Here is a 22,809-nt window from a genome sequence, read left to right on the forward strand (position 1 = left end):
TTACATATCTATTACGCAAAAATAACACAGATATTGTGATTGGGTCTGCAGCATTTGATTTTTTTTAAACCCATATTCGCACAAATGTAAATGATATATATTTTTTCTAATTCTATAGGGAAACGCAATGGCCTACAGTATTGATTATAGAGCGTGTTTTAATATGGAGATGGAGACAACAGGAGATTCAATCAATTTTTAAAATGGCAGAGTCGGATTTGAAAACGGCTACAACAGCGATGGATGCTCTGGCTCGTATCAGTGTGAGTAGAAATTTGCCTAGCCTACTACTGTTTGTGTTATCAATTGATGCATGGTTCCATGATGGCAATGTTGCCATTGGTTTAGTTTGCCTATTTTTCGAGTATAGGGGGAGGAACGAATTGTGGGCTATATAGCCTACGGCATGTCATGCTCCACCTGTCGGAACCTTCTTGACTGATTCACCTATAATTCACCATTATCTGACTGGGCCTATTCTCTGCAAACCACGGCCCATAACGAAAGTAGACTGTTCATTCCCAGATAAATGTGCCTAATTCAGCTTAATGACTGTGTAAAACCATGTCTTTACAATTCAATCCAATCCACATCATCGGAGGATGCGGATTTAAAGACGCTGGTAACTGGTCCTGGAATGGTTAAATGGATGATGATAATCCATTAATAGGCTACTGGGCCTACTATTACAGAATGTACCAGCATCTTTTAAGAACTCTGGCCCTGAATAGGTTAAACCGGCGCGCGTCAAGCCTAGATTTATACATTTTATGACATTGGTTTATTTGATAGCCAGGTCTTTAGCCTACCTAAACGTTGGTTAGAAGGTGGTGGCCACTGGAATGGGATAGCCTATTTCTTGTTAGGCTAATTACATTGAACTTGAACATAAGCCAGCAACAGCATGTCTCTTTATCCTACATGATTTCTTGTGTGATAGGCTAATATCTGTAGGCTGATCAGGACTGAGGAGTGATGCTGTGTATTAAAGCCACGCTTTTAGGAGGGCTCTTGGGGATGAGATTGCGGGCCTGCCTTCTCGTTTCCATGGAGACGAGATGCAGGCACACGTAGACAGCCCGTACACAGCCTGCATCCACGCTGGCTCTGCGGCTGCCCGTAGTAGAATGTGTAACAATAACGACAATACGACATTTATGCAGTTGCGGCAGACTGCAGTTTGTAGAGGTGTGAAAATGTCAAATCTAACGGCGATTCTATGCAGATCTCAAGACAGACACACGCGATGTGCAAAGGCTATGCTATAGCTCGTTTAGCTAGCCTAGCAACTACTGCAGAGCACAGGCACAGCACCACAACGTGGGGAATAAAGAATTACGCACGCCACCCATCCACCAATACAATGACAGTGTTAACACTCTGTAATGCCCGACACCAACGCTACAGTTTTATTTTCCCGACCTATATTCTATAATAGCCCAGGGCACAGTTACAGTGACAGTTGTCAAGATGCAGCGCATCTCCCAACCTCCCTCCCCTCCTCCTTTATGCTGGGAATGAACCAACGCTAGTCCTCTGTCATGGCGCCTAAGCTCCAGGTGAAGGTAAGGATGCGCTGCTGCCGCAACGCATGCTCTTTTCGTCATGCAGGCCACAGTCTTGCACAGCAACAGGGGTCGCACGGGTACCGCGAGCTCCTAATGGGCTTGGAACGCGATGGAAGGTGTTTAATGAGACTGAAATAAGTCCTGCCTGGATACCGAAGGGAGATATTTAGGCCACGTTTGGAAAATGATGACAGAAAGGCAGAGGGTGAGTGAGTAAAGACATGAAGTTAATGGGTTTATATGGATTAAATATTAAAATGTCATTGATGATATAGCCTACTCTATTCAATAATGGCCTTGTCCTGCACAGCTGGGACCATGACAGTGAATGGGCCCTGAGTTGCTATGTAGCCTCTACAGTAGGCTACATTGAAACAGAAACCAGCCTGATAGTTATTTGCAGTGATTTGTCTCCTCAGGAAGGTCATTCTCTGCATGGTCACTTCTCCCCCTCTCTGCATCAGTGTTCAGCTCCAAGTGTCTAAGTGCTTTCCTGTGTAATCCAGCTGATTGAATTCTGCTATAGTGTGTGACTGCATGTGTGTGCGCGTGTGTGTGTGCTTGTACGTGTGCGTGCGTGTGTATGTGTGTGCATGTGTGGTGTGGTTGTGCGTGGTCGTTTTTGTCATAAGACTTCTCTTTTCGCTGCAGATTTTAGATACACTTGCTGTGTTGCATCCCGTTATTATATAGAGAGCTGGAATCACAGATCTCTTCTGCAGTAGTGTGGGGCCAGCCAGTCAATGCTGCCCTGCTTTTGAAGTTAACTCAAGCTGTCACAGTGTAGCTGACTGTGATGCTGCTGGTGACTTTGTGTAACAGTTGCACAGGTCATCAGAGAGCGTTTCCACAGTGGCCCTGTGCCAAGGTTGCCACAAAGGCAACAGAGCCCCTCTTTATATTGGGCTCTCATATGTTATCTCTAGCATGACACGAGACACCTTCAGAGGCAGCTTGATGACGTTTACAAAATGTACCACTATACACACAGGTAAAATGTTTAGTCTAGATTAGAGGAAGTTTAGTAAGACGAGGTGTCAGACATAAATATTTCCATGCTATTCCTGGCTCCCACGTGCTCGTGGCTGTGCCTGTTAAGTGTGTGTGCTGCTGAACCATAGCCTCCCTATATTCTGGGGGGAAATTCTCCGAAAATAGCAGGTCTGTACACTCAAAACGCATCAGAGATTGTCTGTTTTTGTGTGGAAAGAATAACAGGAAAAAAGATAGTGGACCCAGTACAGAACCGACCCGTTTAACTAAATGGGAGAACCTCCCTTTTTCAATATTGAACTATGTCATTAATAAGATGACATCATCATGGTGTACTTTACAATACAAACCCCACAGTCAATCCTCCAGTTCTAGGCAACACATAAGGGGAGGGGGACTTTTTTCTTATTTCCACTTAACAACTCAAAGGTATATTAATGACATAATTCAATATTGAAAATGGGTGGTTCTCCCCTTAAATTAAGTATTTGATTATTAATATAGAGGGTGGTAAAATCAGGGTGCCTGCTTATATGTAGAAACCTCACGTTGAGGAAATAGGTTAGTGTCTGTGTGAGTTTACCAGTTTGGAATCAGACCATACAAGTGGACACCATACAAGTGGACACAAGTGGACACTTCCCATCACAGGTGTTACATTGAATTGGACTCACACACCTACAGGAGGCCTAAAATGAAAGCACTGTGTACTACACCCTATTTACAGTTGGACCTTACTCTATCAACAACATAATCAATTGCTTCCGCACATCAGCAAATTAACTAATATTTCTCAACATCACACAGAGATGGAAAAGCTACAGTATACATAAATGTCTATCTACCAAAAATGAATAAGGTATGTCTAACAAATATTCTAGCATTGGAGAGGAGAATATAGTGGGATTATTCACCAGGTGTCTTTTATCATGTCACTCATCTCAAAGTAGCAGTGTTGTTAGAGAGTATCCCATTAGTGCAGGGGTCTTCAACAGGGGGTCCGGGACCCCTAGGGGGTACTAGAGTTACTACAGAGGGGCCGCCAAAGCTTTGTGTGATAGGATCATCCTTTTAAATGAAGGACTTGAACCCTCACATCCCTAATCTGAGGAGAACTTTGGTTGAAAATAGCAGATCTACAAGCTCTCAACGCCTCGTAGAGAGCTTGTAGATCGGCCATTTTCGGCAAATATGTTTGTTGTTGTAGAGGTAAAAAAAGAGCAGACCAAGTACCGAGTGATACAAAGTATCGACAATTTAAGTGGTTAAATGTCTGAAAGAACACATTAACATGAATCCAACATAGACTGACGAGAGTGCTGTCAAACGAGTCTACGAATCTATCTATGAAATCGATGAAAATCTGCAACACAATTTCATACAACATGTAGAGGGGGTCCCTGTTTCATCTCTCTCTCAGCTAAGGGGTCCTTGGCCTGAAAACGTTAAAGACCACTGCATTAGTGGATTACTGGACAGGAGTCAAGGGGATGCACTGCAGCCAGTGGATCCATCCCTGTCAAAGTCTATTTCATTAATATAGTGCCAAACCACAACAACAAGTTATCTCATGACACTTTAAAGGTCAAAACCACTCTCTTTCATTCACAAAGCCTACACTTCCCTCATGAGCATGCCCTTGGCAATAGCTAAAGGAAAACCTGGCCTTTAACAGTAACAAACCTTGAACGGAACGTGGCTCTAGGTGAGCTGCCATCTGCCTTGACCGGTTGGGTTGAAAGAGAGGGGGACAATAATAACAATAACAACTACAGTACAGTGCTATAGTCCATGGAAACACTTGATCCTCTATGCATATGAGTACAAATGCAAAAGAATACATAAATAATAATAAAATCTGGGAGAAAAGTCAAGTTAGTAACATGCTTTGATGGGAGTGGAAAAGATACTGAACCAGGGGTGTTTGACCACATTGGCAAAATTAGACACAATCTGTCCTCAATTGAATATACAAAAACACAAATTCCTGTTAATCCCATAATAATATATTCATAAACTATGTATTACTTAGTAAATCATATATTTCTGGATTTAAAATCCAAATAAAAACATGATGACATAGTATAAACTATAAAGTGCAGTGATAAATAAAAACATTAAGGAAATCAAACAATAACATTTCCAAGCCTTGGAAAGACCTTGAAAGTCCTTAAAAATCATGTGTGTTTGTGTATGGGCTTATCTCTGTTCAGTGTCTCTGTGTGTATGGTGTTACGAGAGAATTCTTGATACTTCTCTTAATCTCTAAGCATTAAAAAAAAAAGAATACGTTGAGACTTTGAGTCTGACTGATTGAAAGCATAATTGAAGGAGTTCTATTTTACTTATACACATAAGTAACCATGTGTGGCCACTATGCAATATGCATAATAAGCTATGTGACTTCAGCTCACAAATGCACTGACTGCACTGATTAAATAATTAACGTCTATTTATCTATATTTAATAAGGGCTGTGACCCCTTACTGGCCTTCTGAGATATTTATGTAGACTGCTCTCTCAAGCTCTTCATGTGGTCATACTTTGCCCTCCTGCGTCTCTTCTTCATTTGATTGCTTAATTGCACCTGCCCTTGGTCACTCCAAACTATTTATAGATCTCTACATTTTACTTAACCTTGAGCTCCCCGATTGATATTGTTCCTCCCACTGTGGTGCCTATAGATTTTACATGTCCCAGGTTTCCATTTTCACATCTAAAATTATATATAATAGATTATCACCACAGCATTTGTTGTTTCCATAGGACCTACTGTAGGATATCATCCAAGCCAACGGACGCCACATCAGGGTAGGATTGATAATGAGCTCAGGGAATACTGCGGTATACAAATACTTTGTGTACCACATGTCCATAGTCTTATTTATTCACAAAGACAATGAGAACATTTTATTGTATCCACATTTTAGTATAAAGCACAGAAACTACTGTCAATGACAAACTGACCAACTGGGATTTCCAGATAGAATGGAGATGATGAGGGACAAAGCTGAGAACATGTACAGTACTGATAGCCAGGCCTCGCCCCTTGTTGGTACACAGCCATTCTTACAGTCAATGATCACAAGCTCTTTTCCACTCTGTGGAATACTGTATTTGTCTGTCGTTAAATGTTTCGATGAATTTGAGCAGGTCTTGTATTATACTGTACCTACTTATCTTTGCAAACTGTTAATAAAGTACGGTATTCAATCAATCAATATGTGTTTTGGTTCCTTTGCTCCCAGGTAGTATCTCCTCAACCTGTGTTTGGTGGATGATTTTCTCAACATATTATCTCATATTTCTATCGCTCCATGTTAACGTCCCTTCTTCGCCTCTGTCTTTCCCAGTCTAACATGAAGAGCATGGAGCGTGAGCTCCACTGCCCGGTGTGTAAGGAGATAGTCAAGCAGCCAGTGGTCCTGCCATGCCAGCACAGTGTCTGCCTCATGTGCGCCTCGGAGGTCCTGGTGGCAAGTGGCTACCCGCCCCCGGAACTCCCGCCAGAGCCCAACTCGCCAGCCTCCACACCCAACACACGCTCACCACGCCAGGCCCGCAGGCCCACTCCCAAAGCTGAGCAGAGGCCTATTGACCGTGTCCTACGAGCAGGTATGGCTTAGTAGCTTCTTTTCCAGAATGACATTGTATTTAACCAATTTAGACCTATATACTTCGCTGTACCTGGACTTGATTAAATAGCCTACAACGCAACGCAATATCTACAACTCAATGCCTTGTGTGGTGCGTTCGTTGTGAGCTTGCACATCGGCTATTTTAATTTAATAATATGATATTTAATTGGCTGCCAAAAATGGAAACAAATTATGGTACTTTTCAAATTATAGTAGGTCATTGAATCTATGTAGGACAAAACACTTTTAGAGACTGCTTCTTGGTTTGAATTATCGATTTCTTCTATCTTCTACATATGTCCACTCGCCCCAGTCACCACAGAGCATTTAGCTGAACAATATGTTAATACTTTTGAACATCTTTCAACAAATACAGACAATGGAAGATGCAGAAAGCTTGAAATATTTACCATAAATGGAAAAGTAAGCACTATGGAAAGAAATGTAATAATAACCAGGATATATTTTTGCAAGTAATTTCATTTTTTATAGCTTTTACAAACATAGTTCCCCTCCTTTCTAAAAGGCTTAGTTGTATTTCTGTATGCCAGGGGCTATTTGGTGTGGGGAATTGTAATAAAGCAAGGAACATGTATAGGAAAGGGATCGCACACAGTGGCAAGAGTTGCTTTTCTTTCGCTTTATTACATCTTAGGATAAGAAACAGACATTTCGGCTATCCAGCCTTCTTCAGTGTGCACTGTTGCTTATTTGTATTTTTATATTAAACATATCAAAAGATAAATGGATGTATCTTTATCTCAAACATTCACTAATGTAGTAAAACATCTTTTCATTTTTAAAACACAGATGATCATATCCTCAAGAAATGTAATATAATGAAATACCCAAAGATAACTGATGAGCTTAATTTTGAGCTATTTCTGCTTTCTTAGACAGTGAGACGGGGCGTGGCAGCGTACAGAGACAGAGGGTGACATGCAAAGTGCCTGCACCAGATTCAAATCCAGGACATCATGACAATAAGCAGTTGAGCACCAATGGGTCTGGTCACTAGGGACTGACTCACGGTTCTAACATTAACCCATCATGCTCCCACTGTGATGATAAAGATTAGGAAGTAGCTTTTTTTCCCCCAAAGGGTGAATATATCACTTTGAAATGAATTGTTCCAACATTAGCTAAGAACCACTTACTTCTTCAATGACATTTGAATGTAATTTATATAGGATATGATATTAAGTAATGCAATTTTGAGCCATTTCCGCTTTCTTACACATCCATTTGTGAATCTGAGAGGGTGCAAATGTAACCAACCCATTACAGGTCCATTTGGTAAAATGTGTACACTTCACAACACTCTCAAAGTTAAATTAACACTCAGGATATTACTGTGTAGAGAGTGCAGAGCGACAGGGCGTGTCTTGCACCAGACTGAAAGATGGCATATTCCCAAATATGTAGATGTGTTAGCCTAGGGTGGGATGTCACCATCAGGAGAAAAAATGATGTACTATGGCCAAAAAACATGTTTGATCATTTTATTCTTTGGCCTTTGTTTTACATAGCGGAATTAGACGATTCAAAAGCACACAATGCGTCGCATCGATCAGCCATTTCTGCTGTTCTTGAAAATGTATGAATATTTTTCAACAGATGAATTCATACAGATGAATGGAAACTAGCAAAAATAGCAGATATGCAAGCTCAGTGTGTGAGACATCAAACTGCGAGCTTGTACATCGGCTATCTTTGAACATTTTAGAAACATCTTGAAAGTGTGAGAATTACGGGTTTAGAAGGCTTTTTTAGAATCGGCCTCAGGTGGGTTAAATACAAAATGACTGTCCTTTTTCTGCACCGGCGCCATATGAGACTCCAAAGGTTTGTATTATACTGTATATTATAATTATGATTGGCCTAGTGTTAGATATACAGTATGTCCCTCTCTTATCGTTGTCGCTCTCTCTTCTCTCATCTATCCCCGCCAACCCCTCCCCCCCCCCCCAACGCGGAGTCCAGGAGGATACGGTACGTATCCGGGGCGAAGGCGTGAGAAAGGCCCCGCCCCACTGATGATGTTTCCTTGCATCCCCTGTGGCCGAGATGTAGAGCTCGGAGAGAAGGGCCTGACTGACTGCTTACGCAACCTTACCCTGGAGCGCATAGTTGAGAGGTAGCCTCCCCCTACACACACACGCACGCACGCACACACGCACGCACGCACGCACACACAGACTATAATCATCCAATCATATCGTCACTGTCGGGCAGAAACCTTTTATCTCCATGTTTAAATGTGTAAGTTTTTTCATAAAGTAAAGCCCTGCTTCATCATACAAGACTGTCACATAAGACTAGAGAAAATAGCAGATCTACAAGCACAATGTGTGCTTGTAGATCGGCTATTTTCACTAGTTTAAATCATTTTTAAAGCGATACATGCTAAACGAACGGTTTTGGACATACAAGGTTTCCACCCGACAACGGCGATATGAAAGTGTGCATGCTGCGTTTATGGCCCTTCAGTGGCCAAGATGCTAGAGGTCACATTTCCAATGAAGCAGCAGGTGATGGAATGTGTTCTACTAAATGCTGACTGCTATTAATCAGCAGGCTCTGAGCTGCTGGAGGAATGCAGCAGTAGGGCCCACACTGCATTGTGTGTGACTATACAGCGGTGTACTGTAGCCTACTCTGCAACTTCCACTGCATGGGCTGCAGTCTGACAGCATTATTGTGCTGCTGCTGGTTCCCATTTAATGCTCTCTCCATGCTTACGCTCTGCTATCGGCCCCCTGGTGTTTGACCACTCGTGTAGCTCATCTGCAGTTTATAAATATATATATAGCCTACTGTATTATATATATAGTTGCTGTCGGGTGGAAACCTTGTACTGTATGTACAAAACCCTTCCTTTCCAGGAAATGGAAGGAAGCCGATCGGGCTCACAATGATGAGTGACAATATATACAACCATAGATAGAATATTTGATATACACACACCAAGAAATAAACATAACAAACATTAAATAATACTAATAATAGTCTAGTATCTCCCCCAGTCCAGAGGGATATCCCTTTGGTCTGATGGTTAAGATGTTAGACTTTCATGTGGGAGCTGGGTACGAATCCCGGGATACATATATGTATATTAGACAGTATATTTCATGTTTGTTATGTTAATTTCTTGGTTACGTCTCCCATCAAAAGCGATTTCTTTAAGGCAGCAGGCAGCCCTTAAGGGTGTCATTTTAAACTTAATAGTATAAAAATAAAGGTTCCAAAATGTAAAATGATTCAGCTCATAAAAAGTAAATATTTAAGGTCGAGCTACTTTAATTCACTCTTGCCATACTCCACTTTCTTGTGCCCTCAATTAACTATGAAGTGTCCCCTCCCCCACTCGCTCTCTCTCTCCATCTCCCTCTCTCTCTCTCTCCAGGTACAGACACACGGTGAGCTTGGGCAGTGTGGCTGTGATGTGTCAGTTCTGCAAGCCTCCGCAGCCTCTGGAGGCCACTAAGGGCTGTGCCGACTGCAGGGCCAGCTTCTGCAACGAGTGCTTTAAGCTTTACCACCCCTGGGGCACGCCACGGGCTCAACACGAACATGTCCAGCCCACTCTCAACTTTAGACCTAAGGTGAGCCACATAGGCTGCTCTGGTTTAGGCCGTAATGGCCAAGGATCATGGATACATATTACATAGGCATTCATGGTCGATGTTAATTATAACTTCTAGTGGCAGTGTTCTAATTATGGCAATGTGGTACAAAACAACGTACAGCATCTTGAAAACTACGGGCCGGATTGCCATGAAAACTTGCTGAGCACTTTTGTGGTCCTTGTAGGATGAACGCTAATCATTTGAGTGACCACATGACCTTTCCTCTAGTGCCAACCTCTGGTTCTTTCTATTTAAAATGTTATCCCTGTGCTCTTCTAGTGAGACAAGAATGTTGGGTGTAAGGAGCAACACGGCCACTAGGGGCCACTAGTGGGCTTTTAGACTCATACGTTTTGATACAGCATTTTTCAAAAAGTGCTTTGCAAACAATAATGCAAGAGTTGCTCAAAGTCAATAAGATAAACATTAAAGATGCCAGACATCAATTAAAAATCGGGGTCACAGAGAAACAAACAGGCAAGCACAACAGCTGTATTTAAAAGTGCTTTAAGGTGCAATTCTGAAACATAACCCTGAGATGCAAAGAAATAAAAACACATTACCGATATATTTGCAAAAATCTACGGAAAATGTATTACAGAATCCTATACAATTAGATATAAACAGTATATACACCCTACTACTACTCACAAGGGGGGGGGGCCTTGTGACGCCTGGGACTGAGTTACTAGGGCCCAAGGTGTGTGTGTGTGTGTGGGGGGGGGGGGGGGGCTTAATTATTCTATACTTTAGCTATTGAAAAATAGCAGATCTACAAGCTCGCAGCATGGCACTCGGTGCCGCGCTGTGAGCTTGTATATCTGCTATTTTTCAATAGTTAAAGCACAAAATGTGAGAGAATGCTTGCACCCAGGGCCCAGAATTTGGTGCGACACCCCTGCTACTACTACTAATAAAAAACCCTCTCCTCTCCCCAGGTTCTGACTTGCCCAGAACACGACCAGGAGAAGCTTCAGTTCTACTGTAGGTCTTGCCAGAGGCTGCTGTGCTCGCTGTGCAAGCTGCGCCGTGTCCATGCCGGCCACAAGATCCTACCAGTGGCCCACGCTTACCAGGCCCTCAAGGTCAGAGCCTTTCCTTAAAAAGCATGCAGTGTGCATATCACTGTGTTAAAGTGACTCACTGATGACCGCTATTTTCAAGGCAATTAAAAACAATAGCTGCTCAGAGAAATGTTTTCTACCAACCTAGTATTGCATAGTTTACTGTAAAATATTATAGTAATGCATTGTACCAGAAAGTATACCGTAGTATTGTACAATAAAGTACTGTATAATAAAGTATGATATGTATTTTTTCTTTTTTTGTATGTGTTTTTATTGAAAAGTAAAAAAACATTTATGGAAGTGGGCAAGAAAATGGAAAGTTGTCATTCCATTATATGTAGCTAACTAAGCTCGATATATGTACTGTATATGCAGATGTGAACGGAGTGATTGTGCGGCTAAAGGTCTAATACAAATATTAATGATATGCCGGTATAATACAGACCTAACACTGTGTATAAGGATTACATCTGTTCGATATTAATTTGCTCTTCAACTGTTGGTTTGACAGGAGAAGATTACGAAGGAGATGAACTACATATTGGCCAACCAGGACACAGTTTTAACTCAGATCACCCAGCTGGAGTCTGCCATAACTCAGACCGAGGTGAGTAATACAAGCTGTCAAACACACTACTGTAGATCACGATGTTAACACTAGCAGTCAGCCAGCTAAAAATGGCTGTGTCCATTCTGTCAATTTGACTGGCTACACTGGCAAGTAGCCAAACTCGGTTCGATTAGTCTTCCCTGATCCAAAACCTATTTTGGGTTACAAGGGAAATAAATTGTATGGTGAAGCTTTGACATCACTCACCACTGTTGCCAGGCTGCCGGGGAATATTAGTCTTAAGCGCTGCTGTCGCTAGACATTAACATAGCTGTGATAAATACACTTTATAACTGGCTTCTTAGAGTTATGGATCTCAAGTCAACACAAACTAAATATTATCTGATGTAATGCAATCCCACACAAAGTCGTTCAGACCACATCATTGAGCACACAATAATATTGGTAAATCCGTTTGTTTGCTGATGTGCCTAGATGATCTACCTCACACACACACATGCACACAAGCGCACACACGCTGTAAACGTTCATACAAACACTACGGGCGTGGACATTGTGTTTATTTGTGTCTGTCAGAATGTGGACTTTTCAAGGCATGTGCTTTCAGTGTTTCAGAAATTACTATTCATTGATACAAATTTTGAAATTAAATGGGATCCAGTACCTTCTTCAAGCACACTTTAAGAATGCCTGTGGCATTTGATTTAGAACAATAGAGAGAGTTACGTGGATCAAAGATTTTATTGATAGTATATTTAAGCTTCACGCTGTAACTTTCAAGTCCGATTCAAATCTGTGTTCCCTGCACAAGTGCCGACACTTAAGTTCATATTGTTTTTATTATTGCCTGCTCATCCATCTTGGCTAAGCTCGGCCCTCTGTATCATTCGGCTTTGAGTATTATTAGAAATTCCAAATACAGAACGCATCACTGTGTTCTGTATAGCTTGGTCTACAGGTCATCCCTCACATACCTTTTTATTCATAAGGCTATTTTGAATATTCTACTGATTTACATAAATACTATTTTCTTTTTCTTTTTTTTTTTTTTGGGGGGGGGGGGGGGGGGTATGCCTTTATTCATAGTACAGTAGGCTGACAGGAAATGGGGGAGAGAGAGATGGGGAGTGACACGCAGCAAAGGCCTCTGGGATCGCACCTGCGACACGCTGTCAGGCTACACTGAGCCGTGGTGCCTGGACGCTACGCCAATGTTCCAGGCCCATGTTTTCATTTTCACAGAACAGTTGCAATCTACACAACCATAGAAATGGTTGCACTGTACCGTACCTCCTGCTCAAACTGATATCCTCAATAGCAGGAGCCGGGAGACCAAATACAACCAATCCAGTTAAATTGTAATAACATACTGGATACTGGATACCAGATTGGACAACATAATATTGCATTCGCACAAGCAAAGGTTACAGCTTTTTATAAAACATTAATGTTGAACATTTTGTGGTGTTTTCTTTGAAAAATTAGTTTTCATCGTGATACCAATAAATAGGAACTTAAAGTATACTACGTTCCATTGATCAATAAAATACGTGAACACGTTTTGAGATGTTTCAAGTGGGCCCTGGTCCGGAAAAGGCTGGAAACTGCTGCTCTAACCATTATAATGTCCTTATTTGTCACCTGCAGGTGAACAGCGTCGCAGCCAGAGAACAGCTGGCTCAGAGCGTCAGGGATCTAACGGCCGCCCTGGCGGAGCGCCACGCGTCCCTGACACAGACCCTGGAGGCGGCGCGGCAGAAGCGAGGAGAGGCGCTGGCCAACCAGGTGTCAGAGAGGAGGAGCATGATGGAGCACGCGGGCCTCATGATGTACACCCAGGAGATGCTGAAGGAGACCGACGCACCCGCCTTTGTACAGGCGGCCCGCCAGACTCACAACAGGTCTGGGGCGCAAGCCATACTTCTTCTTGGACATTTTCATCGTTTTCCTTTTCGTCGTAATTCTTGTACACCAGGGGTCTTCAACAGGGGGTCCGAGACCCTTAGGGGGTCCTCAGAGTTACTACAGGGGTCCTCCAAATCTTCCAGTCCTTTTTATATTAATAACTTGAACCTTGGTGTCCATATTCTGAGAACTGTAGCCAGAAATAGCAGATCTACAAGCTCACAAGACTAAGTACAGAGTAAAAGGTGAAGTTTATTAGTAATGACGGTTCAAGTGGTAAAAAAAATGAAAACACAAATTGACATGAATCCAAAATACACTGATGATTGTGCTGTCAAATGATGAAACTACAGTATATGGAATCTATGAAATGGTTGTGGGGGTCCCTGCTTCATCTCTATCTCAACTAAGGGGTCCTTGGCCTGAAAACATTGAAGACCCCTGTTGTACACCATCTTTTTCTTTTATTGCATTATGTTTTTCCTTTGTTAGATTAGTTCCATTTTGTGGTTATCATAAAGATGTGTTACGTACTCGTTCTTGTTCTATAATTCATGACTGTTCATGGTTAACTTCATTGCTCTCTACTATTTATGCTGTCATTTGTTGCCTAGGGCTCATGCTATTTACTCTACACTTGGATAACAGCTCCTGCTAAATTCCCGAATTGTAAATTGTGTTTTAATGCAATGATGCAAAAATGTGCCTGCACACTACATTGCAATATACCTCCTAAAACATATTTATCTCGCTTCGTTCTGGGCGACTATGCCTTCTGCAGAATACAGAAGTGCCACATGTTTATTTGGAAAAAGGCATGAATGCCAAAACATTATATATTTTCCAGTCATGCACCTGCCTTACTGTCTCTACAGTATGCTCCATTTTCCTTCTGCTCTCACCTGATACCTCCCCATTTGGCCCTGCTTCTTAACCCTGTCTCCTCTGCCGTCACCTTCTTCCCAGGTTAAATAAGTCCATAGAGAACATCCAGTGTTTCGCCCTGGCTGCTGATCCTTCCTTCAGACACTTCCAGCTGGACGTCTCCAAAGAACTCAAGCTGCTCACAGAGCTGCACTTCATCAAAGGTGGGAGAGAGAGAGAGAGAGGAGCTCCATTTTAGGGGAACATTTGGCAGTGTAGGTGGTTACATGATAAGACAAGTTGTGAGTTTGTAGATCGGCTATTACCGCAATTTTTATACACCACCCTTTTACAACGGAGTGTAATACAGAGGACGAACTAAGACTAATCTATTTAGACGATTATAAAGAATGTATTACAATGTTTTTTGGGCCAATTTGTTGATGACAACCCATTTAAAGCTGAAGCCGATTCTAAAAACGCCTTCTAAATCTTGACCTAGGTTTTCTGAAAAACGTACTGTAAATGGCGTTCCCGGATTGAAAGGTATAGTTACGTATAGGCGGGTTCCCAGTCTATTACTACTACTTTAAAAAAAAAAAAAAAAAAAAAAAAAAAAAAAACGTTATTATCTATTACTCAGTTATAAGTTTGATATGGGTTCTAAATATCGGAGTTGATATATTTTTGGTAAGATATCCTAGCCCTAACCACTATGCCACCCTGCAGATCCACAACTCCATCTTCCTTCTTGTCTCCTCAAGCGCCCCAGGCCCCAGTGATCGACACCCAGCGTACGCTGGCCTACGACCAACTCTTCCTGTGCTGGCGAATGCCGCAGGATTCCACCCCTGCCTGGCACTTTTCCGTGGAGTACCGTCGCCGGGGGGTGGTGCCCGGGGGAGGGTCACGGGGCGGGGTCAGAGGCGGATTGGCCGCAGCCCGCTGGGGCTGGCAGCGATTGGACGAAGTGAACGGGACCAGTTCGGTGATCGACAGGCTGGAGATGGACAGCGTGTACGTGCTGAGGGTGAGGGGCTGCAATAAGGCTGGCTACGGAGATTACAGCGAGGAGGTGTACCTACACACCCCACCTGCACCAGGTGAGACTACAAACCTTCTATTGACTGCTTTTAATGTAGAAGTTGTCACGAGTGATAGTACGAATACCAGAAGAGTCGCCGGAAAGAAACTCGCCTGGGCTGATGGTTTATGCCTTTTAATTGATTGATTGAGTTATTTATTATAGGTTTTGGATAGGAAAAGGTACAGTTTCATGACAGTACACTTCACTGATACAATGTCAACTAAAAAGAAACTCGGGTAAGGCAAGGCTTATTTGTTATTGTGGGCTCGCCGAAGGCGAGAACACTATGTTATCCTCATTTTTTATAGAGTGAGTTCCGCCGCATATTTCCGCCACAGACAGTTGGCATTTTACGCCGCAGACAGTAGAAAGGCAGAGCCACTAGCCAATGAGGTGGCATGATTGTATTTGAGTTCCGTCGCAGACAGTATAAAGGCAGGGCCCTTAGCCAATGAGGTGTAATTGAGGTGTGGAAAATCTGGGAGTGGTGTTAGCTGGGGTATTGGTTGAGCTTCACATGACAATTAACACGTCACCTTTGGGGGGAAATATATAATGAGTTCTGCCGTATATTTTTGCCACATATTCCTAATATGTCGAATCGATATGATATATTTTTTTACAAGCAAGCCCACACTGTTTCGTAGGAACAGTATCTCTAGTTTTCCATTGAGATCCTTAATATCCTTATATAACTCTGTAAACCTAACCTTAACCTCAGTAAAACGGTGCCAAAACCTAACCCTATTCCTAATGTTAACCTCAGAAAGATACAGTATGCGTAATCCTGAAGTTATTTCTAACCTTATTCTCAGTACAACAAATACAAGAATAAAAATCTCGGCGAGTTTCATTCCTGGCGACTTTACCTGTTACCGATAGTACACTTTCACTGCTGACTCCATTAACAATGCTCATTGCTTGAATTGTGCAACTGATTAAATGCCTCAGATTTCCTGTTACATTTCCAGTTGAATGAAACAAGTATTACGTTGCTATTACTTTCTACATCAAAGCCAAGTCATAAGTTCAGCAAGTCAGATAAAGTTCATGCTAACATCAAAATATCCCATTACTTGCACATGGAAAATTACACATTTAAGACCCATTTAAGACCCTTTGCAATGATTACGCTCATATCGGCCATGATATAATATGGTTTCCATGGTGAGATGCTTAACAATCATTTTCTTTTCTTCCTGTCCATTCCCATTCTCACATGTCCCATCTCTCTCCTCTCATCCTCTCCTCTACCCATTCCTTACCATTCGTTTCCATTCTCTAAACATCTAGCTTCTCCCCATCTACTTGTCCTTGTCTTTCTCGCCGTCATGACATCACAGCTCTACACTTCATCCTCTGCTGCTCTGCTCTCACACAGCCAAACGACATACATCCTTCCGAACGTAAGAATGTGCACGAAAGTATTTTTCTTCCCATCCCTGATCTACCCCGTCCTACTACACCAAGGGTGGGAAATAAACACCAGCCATCTGGCTAATTATCTTTAGAAAGACAATCCTTCTTCGTGACTCATACAGGCAATCACATCTTTAGACTTTTATGGGAATTTAAGGCCTAATGAATCTAAACCATTAGACCATTCGTTTAGCCGTTTTGATTTGCAATGAAACAGCACTACTGCGACTTTTATTTTTCATCAGGTACTTTGGCAGGTAACCAGACAGCATTTAGTAAATGCTGTGAAAATTATCAGTCAGACGGGGGAATTTACCAGCCACTGGGGTCTGGTAAAGAAAAAACAATGTTCTGTTTCCTGCCTTCCTCGCAATGATCTCTTCCTCTTTCTGTGTGGTCATGCCAAGCATTCCTGTATCCTCCCACCCATCTACCGTACACACCCTGCCGGTACCTCCCCCCCCCCCCCCAACACAGTGAGATCTGCCAAAGTGCCGGCGCAGTTTGTTAAGACGCAACAAGCAGGGGCGTCACTAGCAATTATGGGCCCCTAGGCCAGAAATCTGTATGGGCCCCCCCATGCAAGCGGAGAACCGGCCAACCGGGAACACTTTGTTACTGTTTGAATGACATGTCTCACAATGATACGGTAGCCGTGATCGCCTCAGCAATCATGTTCACCTTATTTGTCAAATTGTAACACCATTTACCATTTTTGTCTACTTTTAGTTTTACTCTTGTAGCCTAAGCAGGATATAAACAAACATGTAGTGTCTGGTGTAACAATTTGACAATGCTAGCTCTTGAAACAAAGTCCAGGAATTTTAACTTGATCTAACCATGATCACTACACATAATCATCCATTACATGCACACTCAGATACAGCTACTGTATTATTAATACAGTATAATCCACAACAGTCCCATGAAATAAAAAGTGCAGACCACCATCATCACCAGCAAGTGAATGAGACACCAGAACTCTGACTTGAGCCCAGCCTCCCATGCAAGCCAATATAAAACAGTATAACAATAAAACACTACATTGTGACTGAAACAAAAATATTGTGATGCCTAGATTGTTATTTTTGTATGACATAATCATATGACTACTAGATAGATGATGGGATATTATACAATTATTGTTATTACTAGGGACATCCAGCAGTTTGTCTTGTTTCTCCAGCAGAGTTTCTAGTGTCTCCATCTATCTCTCTGGAAGAGGTTGCACATGAACTCTGCAGCGGCCGCACTGAGGCGCTCAAACACAAACACTCTGAGATTAATCCTCACACTACTTGACACTATTACCATACTTTAGATAACTAGTCATTGTTGCAACAAACCAAACCATTTTTCACTTTGATTTGGGAACCTACATACATTCATAACATGATGCGATTGTGATCAACTGATCATGTCACTAGTTTGGGAGTGCTTCCTTCCAGAACTTAGCAAACAGGTGTTTCGTTCGAAACACTTGCGTTTGTGCTTAAAACGTTATCCATGCTTATTGCTTAATGGTGTTGGATAAAGAAGGAAGAAGGAAGAGGGGAGAAGATTTTCTGTTGCATGCTTACCCACAGACATCAGCTGCTTCCTTGAGTGTAAACAGTCAAGCTCTCCTCTCAGTTTACAGTAATGAAACATGCTGCTCTATGTCACATTACGTCTTTTTTTTCTCTCTCTCCCTGTCTCTGTTCAATGCGTGTTGTGTGTGGAAGAAGCCGGGGGAGGGTGGAGCGAACAGAACCTGAAAGTTGATCTTATGTTTGCAGTCTTTTTTTTTTTTTTTTCTCCCTCTCCCTGTCTCTGTTCAATGCATGCTGTTGTGTGCTGAAGAAGCTGCTTTACAGTCAGGACCGGGGGAGGGTGGGGCGAACAGAACGTGAGAGTTGATCTTATGTTTGCAGGGCCAATGAAAAGACTTTTCCATTTTACTTCAGATGATCATAATTATCCTGTAGAGCACACCTAAGTTTCACAACCATAACATGATGCAAGCGGACGCACAAACCGCAAAGCTACTATAGGTCTCAAAACAATGTGAAAGCAGGAGAAACCATTTTAGCTTTGTAAGGGGTGAGTATATAATATAGGGACCCTCAATTATTTAAATTGTATCGCTCATTGGTTTTATTCCAGCAGTAATTTTAAGTTTTTAGACACAAATGATAAACATCATAATAATAATTATTATTATTGGAGGAAAAAGAGTTTTAATCCAGACTTTTCGAGGGCCTCTGGCACCTTGGGCCCCCTTACCTCAGTCTAACTTTCCTACCCCTAGCTACGCCACTGGACGCAAGGCTTAACAATGCGGATCGAACACAGATCCGCGGGCCCCTAATGGCTGTGTGGTCGTGTCCTGAGCGGTGTGTGGAAGTGGTGTGTGTGCGCGCTCCTCGCCGTTCCCCTGGGATGTTCCTACCTCTAAGTGGTCTGGGTGTAACTGCACCTTGTGTGTGTGCAAAAAGAAACCGTCTGTTCCACCGAAGCTTCTACCGGATACTTTTTAGCTTTGAACTCCCCCAGAGGTCGATACATAGATCAATGTGTGGTTTCTCCTCTCTTGCAGTGTTGCGCTCACCCCCTCCTCCCCACCCCTCCCTGGAGGAGGAGGAGGTGCATGTCTGCTCCTCATTCCCTGACTCCCCAATCCTCCTCCTCTGCAGCTTTTCCGTACTTGGCTTTGTTTTCACTACTCTCGACTTTGAATACCTTGACAACTGGCTCTCATCCACCGAGAAATCTGTCTCCATTCCTTTCTTAATCCCTGACCTCGTTTTTGACTGCACCTCTCCCCCCTTGTTCTCCCTTTGTCATTTCCTCTTCTCCTCCCCTGCTCTCCCTCTTCTCCCCCCCCCCCCCTCCTTTTTCTCCTTCCCCTCATCCCCTCTGCCACCCTTCCCGGGCCTCTCTCTCTCTCAGTGTTGAACTTCTACCTGGACTCCCGCTGGGGCCTGCATGCAGACAGGCTGGTGGTCAGCAAGGAGCAGCGCTGTGCCCGCAGCGTCCCCGGCCTCTCGCTGCTGCAGGCCGCCGACAACGCGCTCACTTCCTGTCACCTGACCTCTGACCTCCTGGTAGGGGACGTGGCCATCACCCAGGGGCGGCACTACTGGGCATGCTCAGTGGAGCCGGGGTCTTACCTGGTCAAGGCAAGTAGTGTGACACCGTGGCGGGCGGCGCAGTACGCCGGTTGTATAACATTCCGTCCGTTGTTTGAAGGTTTGCCACCACAGATATGTCCTGTTTATCATACTGTAGCTGTACACTTCATCTTCTGTTTCTGTTCGTTCTGTCCAGTGGTGGAAAGTACATTTACACAAGTACTGTACTTAAGTACAATTTTTAAGTACTTTTAATTTACCAGAGCAGGCCTATGTCATTTTGTTTTTCTAACATCTACTCCATTACACCCCAGAGGCAAATATTGTGCTTCTTCTCCACTATGACTTTTTGAAATCTTTTGTTAGAAGTTACTTTGCAGAATTAGATTATTACTACAAAATGTGCTATTATTACTACTACTTTATCTATTCGAAAATAGATTAGATGTCGCATCGCTTGAAGATTGCTTTGGTTTGGTTTTATTTATTTTTTACTACTTTTAGTTTGGGATTGTAAGAATATTTTGTGGCACATACTTTTGTAATTCTAATACAGGCCTTTTTCTACAGAGTATTTGAACATTGTGTTATTGATACTTCTACTTATTCTATTCATTTAACAGGTGGGAGTTGGTTTGGAGTCTAAACTACAGGAGTGGTTCCATCTGCCTCAGGACATGGCCAGTCCACGGTGAGAAGCCAGGAAAAGAGAAGTCAAATGGGGCCAGTGATCAAGCAGAAGAAATAAGTAGAGCAGGAAGAGAATCAAGTAGAGAATCAGTTTTAGTTGTCAGATCACAGCTTGCAGGTGTTAAGCAGTGGATGAAATTCTCTTTTTCGTGCACGCTCCAGTATCATGTGAGGAGAGAGAGAGGACAGAGGAAGAGTGGGAGCAAAGGGAGATATACAGATACTGTATGGCCTATGTGAAAGAAAATATGTACATGATATTTAGAACGTTGTGTATACATTTTAAAAACAAGTTGAAACAATTAGTATAATATGCCAACTGTAGCAGGAGACAGAGAGAGGAGGGAGGGAGAGAGTCAAACTGAGGAGGAAAAGAAAAAGTTCATGCTGCAAATTGTTATTTATTGCTAAATAAACTAAAGTAATACGCACTCTTAGTGCAAGAGCCAGACTGAGTGCAGACTACATTTGTTTATTTCAAGATTATGATATCAGTCGACACTCGAGAAAGCAGCAAACACCTGGAACATTTGGTAGATTTATTGCACAGTTGGTGTTTTTATCTACGCGCACTACGCCAATGTGAGGCCCTCGCAATTGAAAATGTTGTGTGCTTGCTTACTATCCACAATAGGGATGGGACGATAAGCAATGGTTTTCGTTTATCGTGATAAAAAACACTCACTATAATCGTATCGTGGAGAAATCGTCCTCCGTCATGCACTGCGATCAATTCACCTTTTATTTGCCGAGGTGCATATCCAGTACCATTTAATCCCTCTATTGGTAAAACGTACTTATAATATACGTACTTGATACAGTCTTTTTTTCACTCTCTACCAAATCACTTTGCCAAAAAATCTACAAGCTCACAACACGTCGCAGCGCAAGGCAAATGTTCCGCCCCAGGAGAATGGATGTTGGGGATATTTTGATTATCGCGATAGGATAATATCGTACTGTAAATGGACAATTCTTTGGCCGCAATAATGGTGATATGACATGTTCACATCGTTCCTCCCTAATCCACAACCACTGCCTCTCCTCTACACAGCTATGACCCAGACAGCGGTCACGACAGCGGGGCGGAGGACGCGCTGGACTCCCCTCCCCCCTTCTGCTTCCTGACCATGGGCATGGGGAAGATCTACCTGCCGCAGCACCCCAACCACCACAACAACCACCACCACGGGGACCACCACCACCACCGCAACGGCGGCGGCCGGGACCCCCTCACCAACGGCAACCACGCCTCCTCGCCCACGGGCCTCACCTACCCGCTCCCGCCGCGGCTCGGGGTGTCCCTGGACTTTGAGAAGGGACGCGTCACCTTCTACGACGCCCACTCCCTGCGGCCGCTGTGGGAGGGCTACGTGGACTGCTCCGGGCCCGTGTGCCCCGCCTTCTGCTTCATCGGGGGCGGAGCCCTGCAGCTGCAGGAGCTGGTGGCCAATCGCAACGCCGATCAGACCCCGGTCAGACGGGTGACCATCCAACCCCGGATGAACCCGAACAGCAACTGAAAAGGCTGGTTTTTATGAAATGATAAAAAAGTGTCATAATGGAATGTAAAAGGTAATCGTGAACTATTTACTCAGCGCAAAAAGAACGTTATAGACACCTCAGCGATTTTTGTTTTTGTATTTCATTTGTACAAGGAAACATTTCTATTGCGGGATATATGCAATTGTAATTACGTTTCTTACATTTTTTGTTACGTGCCATTTTTGCAGAAATCAATGAATTGCTTAAGTAGGGGGCTGGTACAGGCTGGTACACTTACCTTTATAATTATATCTTTAATGCTTGCACTTTTAGCTGCGCTATGCTGTATACATTTATAGTAAATAATGCTCATGTAAATACTGCAGAGTGATATGGCATACGTCCTTAAAATCACTATCTGTCCCTGTCCTGCTTGGGGCCTTTGTGAGTGTCCATTTTATGTTATTATAGAACAAGGGTTCTCAACAGGCTAGACTGGGTCCCTAATTCGCAATCAGTCAATGTTAAAAGCCTCCTTTCCACTGCAAGGAGGAACCAGAACTTTCCAGAACCTGAACCTATTTTTTTGGTTCTGGTTTTGTTTCCATTGCACACGGCCCGGTTTCAGACAAGATTCCTGGAAACTTTTTTCGGTCCTGCTCCTGAAGTAGAACTAAACTTGAGTTCTGGGAACTTATGCGCTGCCGCTCGGACCCCGGTTAGGTCTGCTTGTATGGAAACAAAAGCAGAACTTGGTCCCGGAATTTCAAGGGTTCTTGA

General features: G+C 43.0%; 1 protein-coding gene across 1 annotated transcript; it reads left to right on the forward strand.

The window, feature by feature from the left end:
* Nucleotides 1-203: 203 nt before the first annotated feature.
* trim46b (tripartite motif containing 46b) lies at nucleotides 204-22,067 on the forward strand (the record flags this gene model as incomplete). The annotated part of the gene is made up of 12 exons (XM_080734919.1): nucleotides 204-263; nucleotides 5,915-6,176; nucleotides 8,186-8,336; nucleotides 9,606-9,804; nucleotides 10,767-10,913; nucleotides 11,407-11,502; nucleotides 13,114-13,367; nucleotides 14,338-14,459; nucleotides 15,000-15,338; nucleotides 19,673-19,902; nucleotides 20,478-20,545; nucleotides 21,599-22,067. The coding sequence occupies 12 exons, from the start codon at nucleotides 204-206 to the stop codon at nucleotides 22,065-22,067; spliced, it is 2,397 nt and encodes a 798-aa protein (XP_080591045.1).
* Between the last annotated feature and the right edge of the window lie 742 nt (nucleotides 22,068-22,809).

Source organism: Nannobrachium achirus (assembly GCF_963921795.1).
Source record: "Nannobrachium achirus genome assembly, chromosome: 10".
Lineage (NCBI taxonomy): Eukaryota > Metazoa > Chordata > Actinopteri > Myctophiformes > Myctophidae > Nannobrachium > Nannobrachium achirus.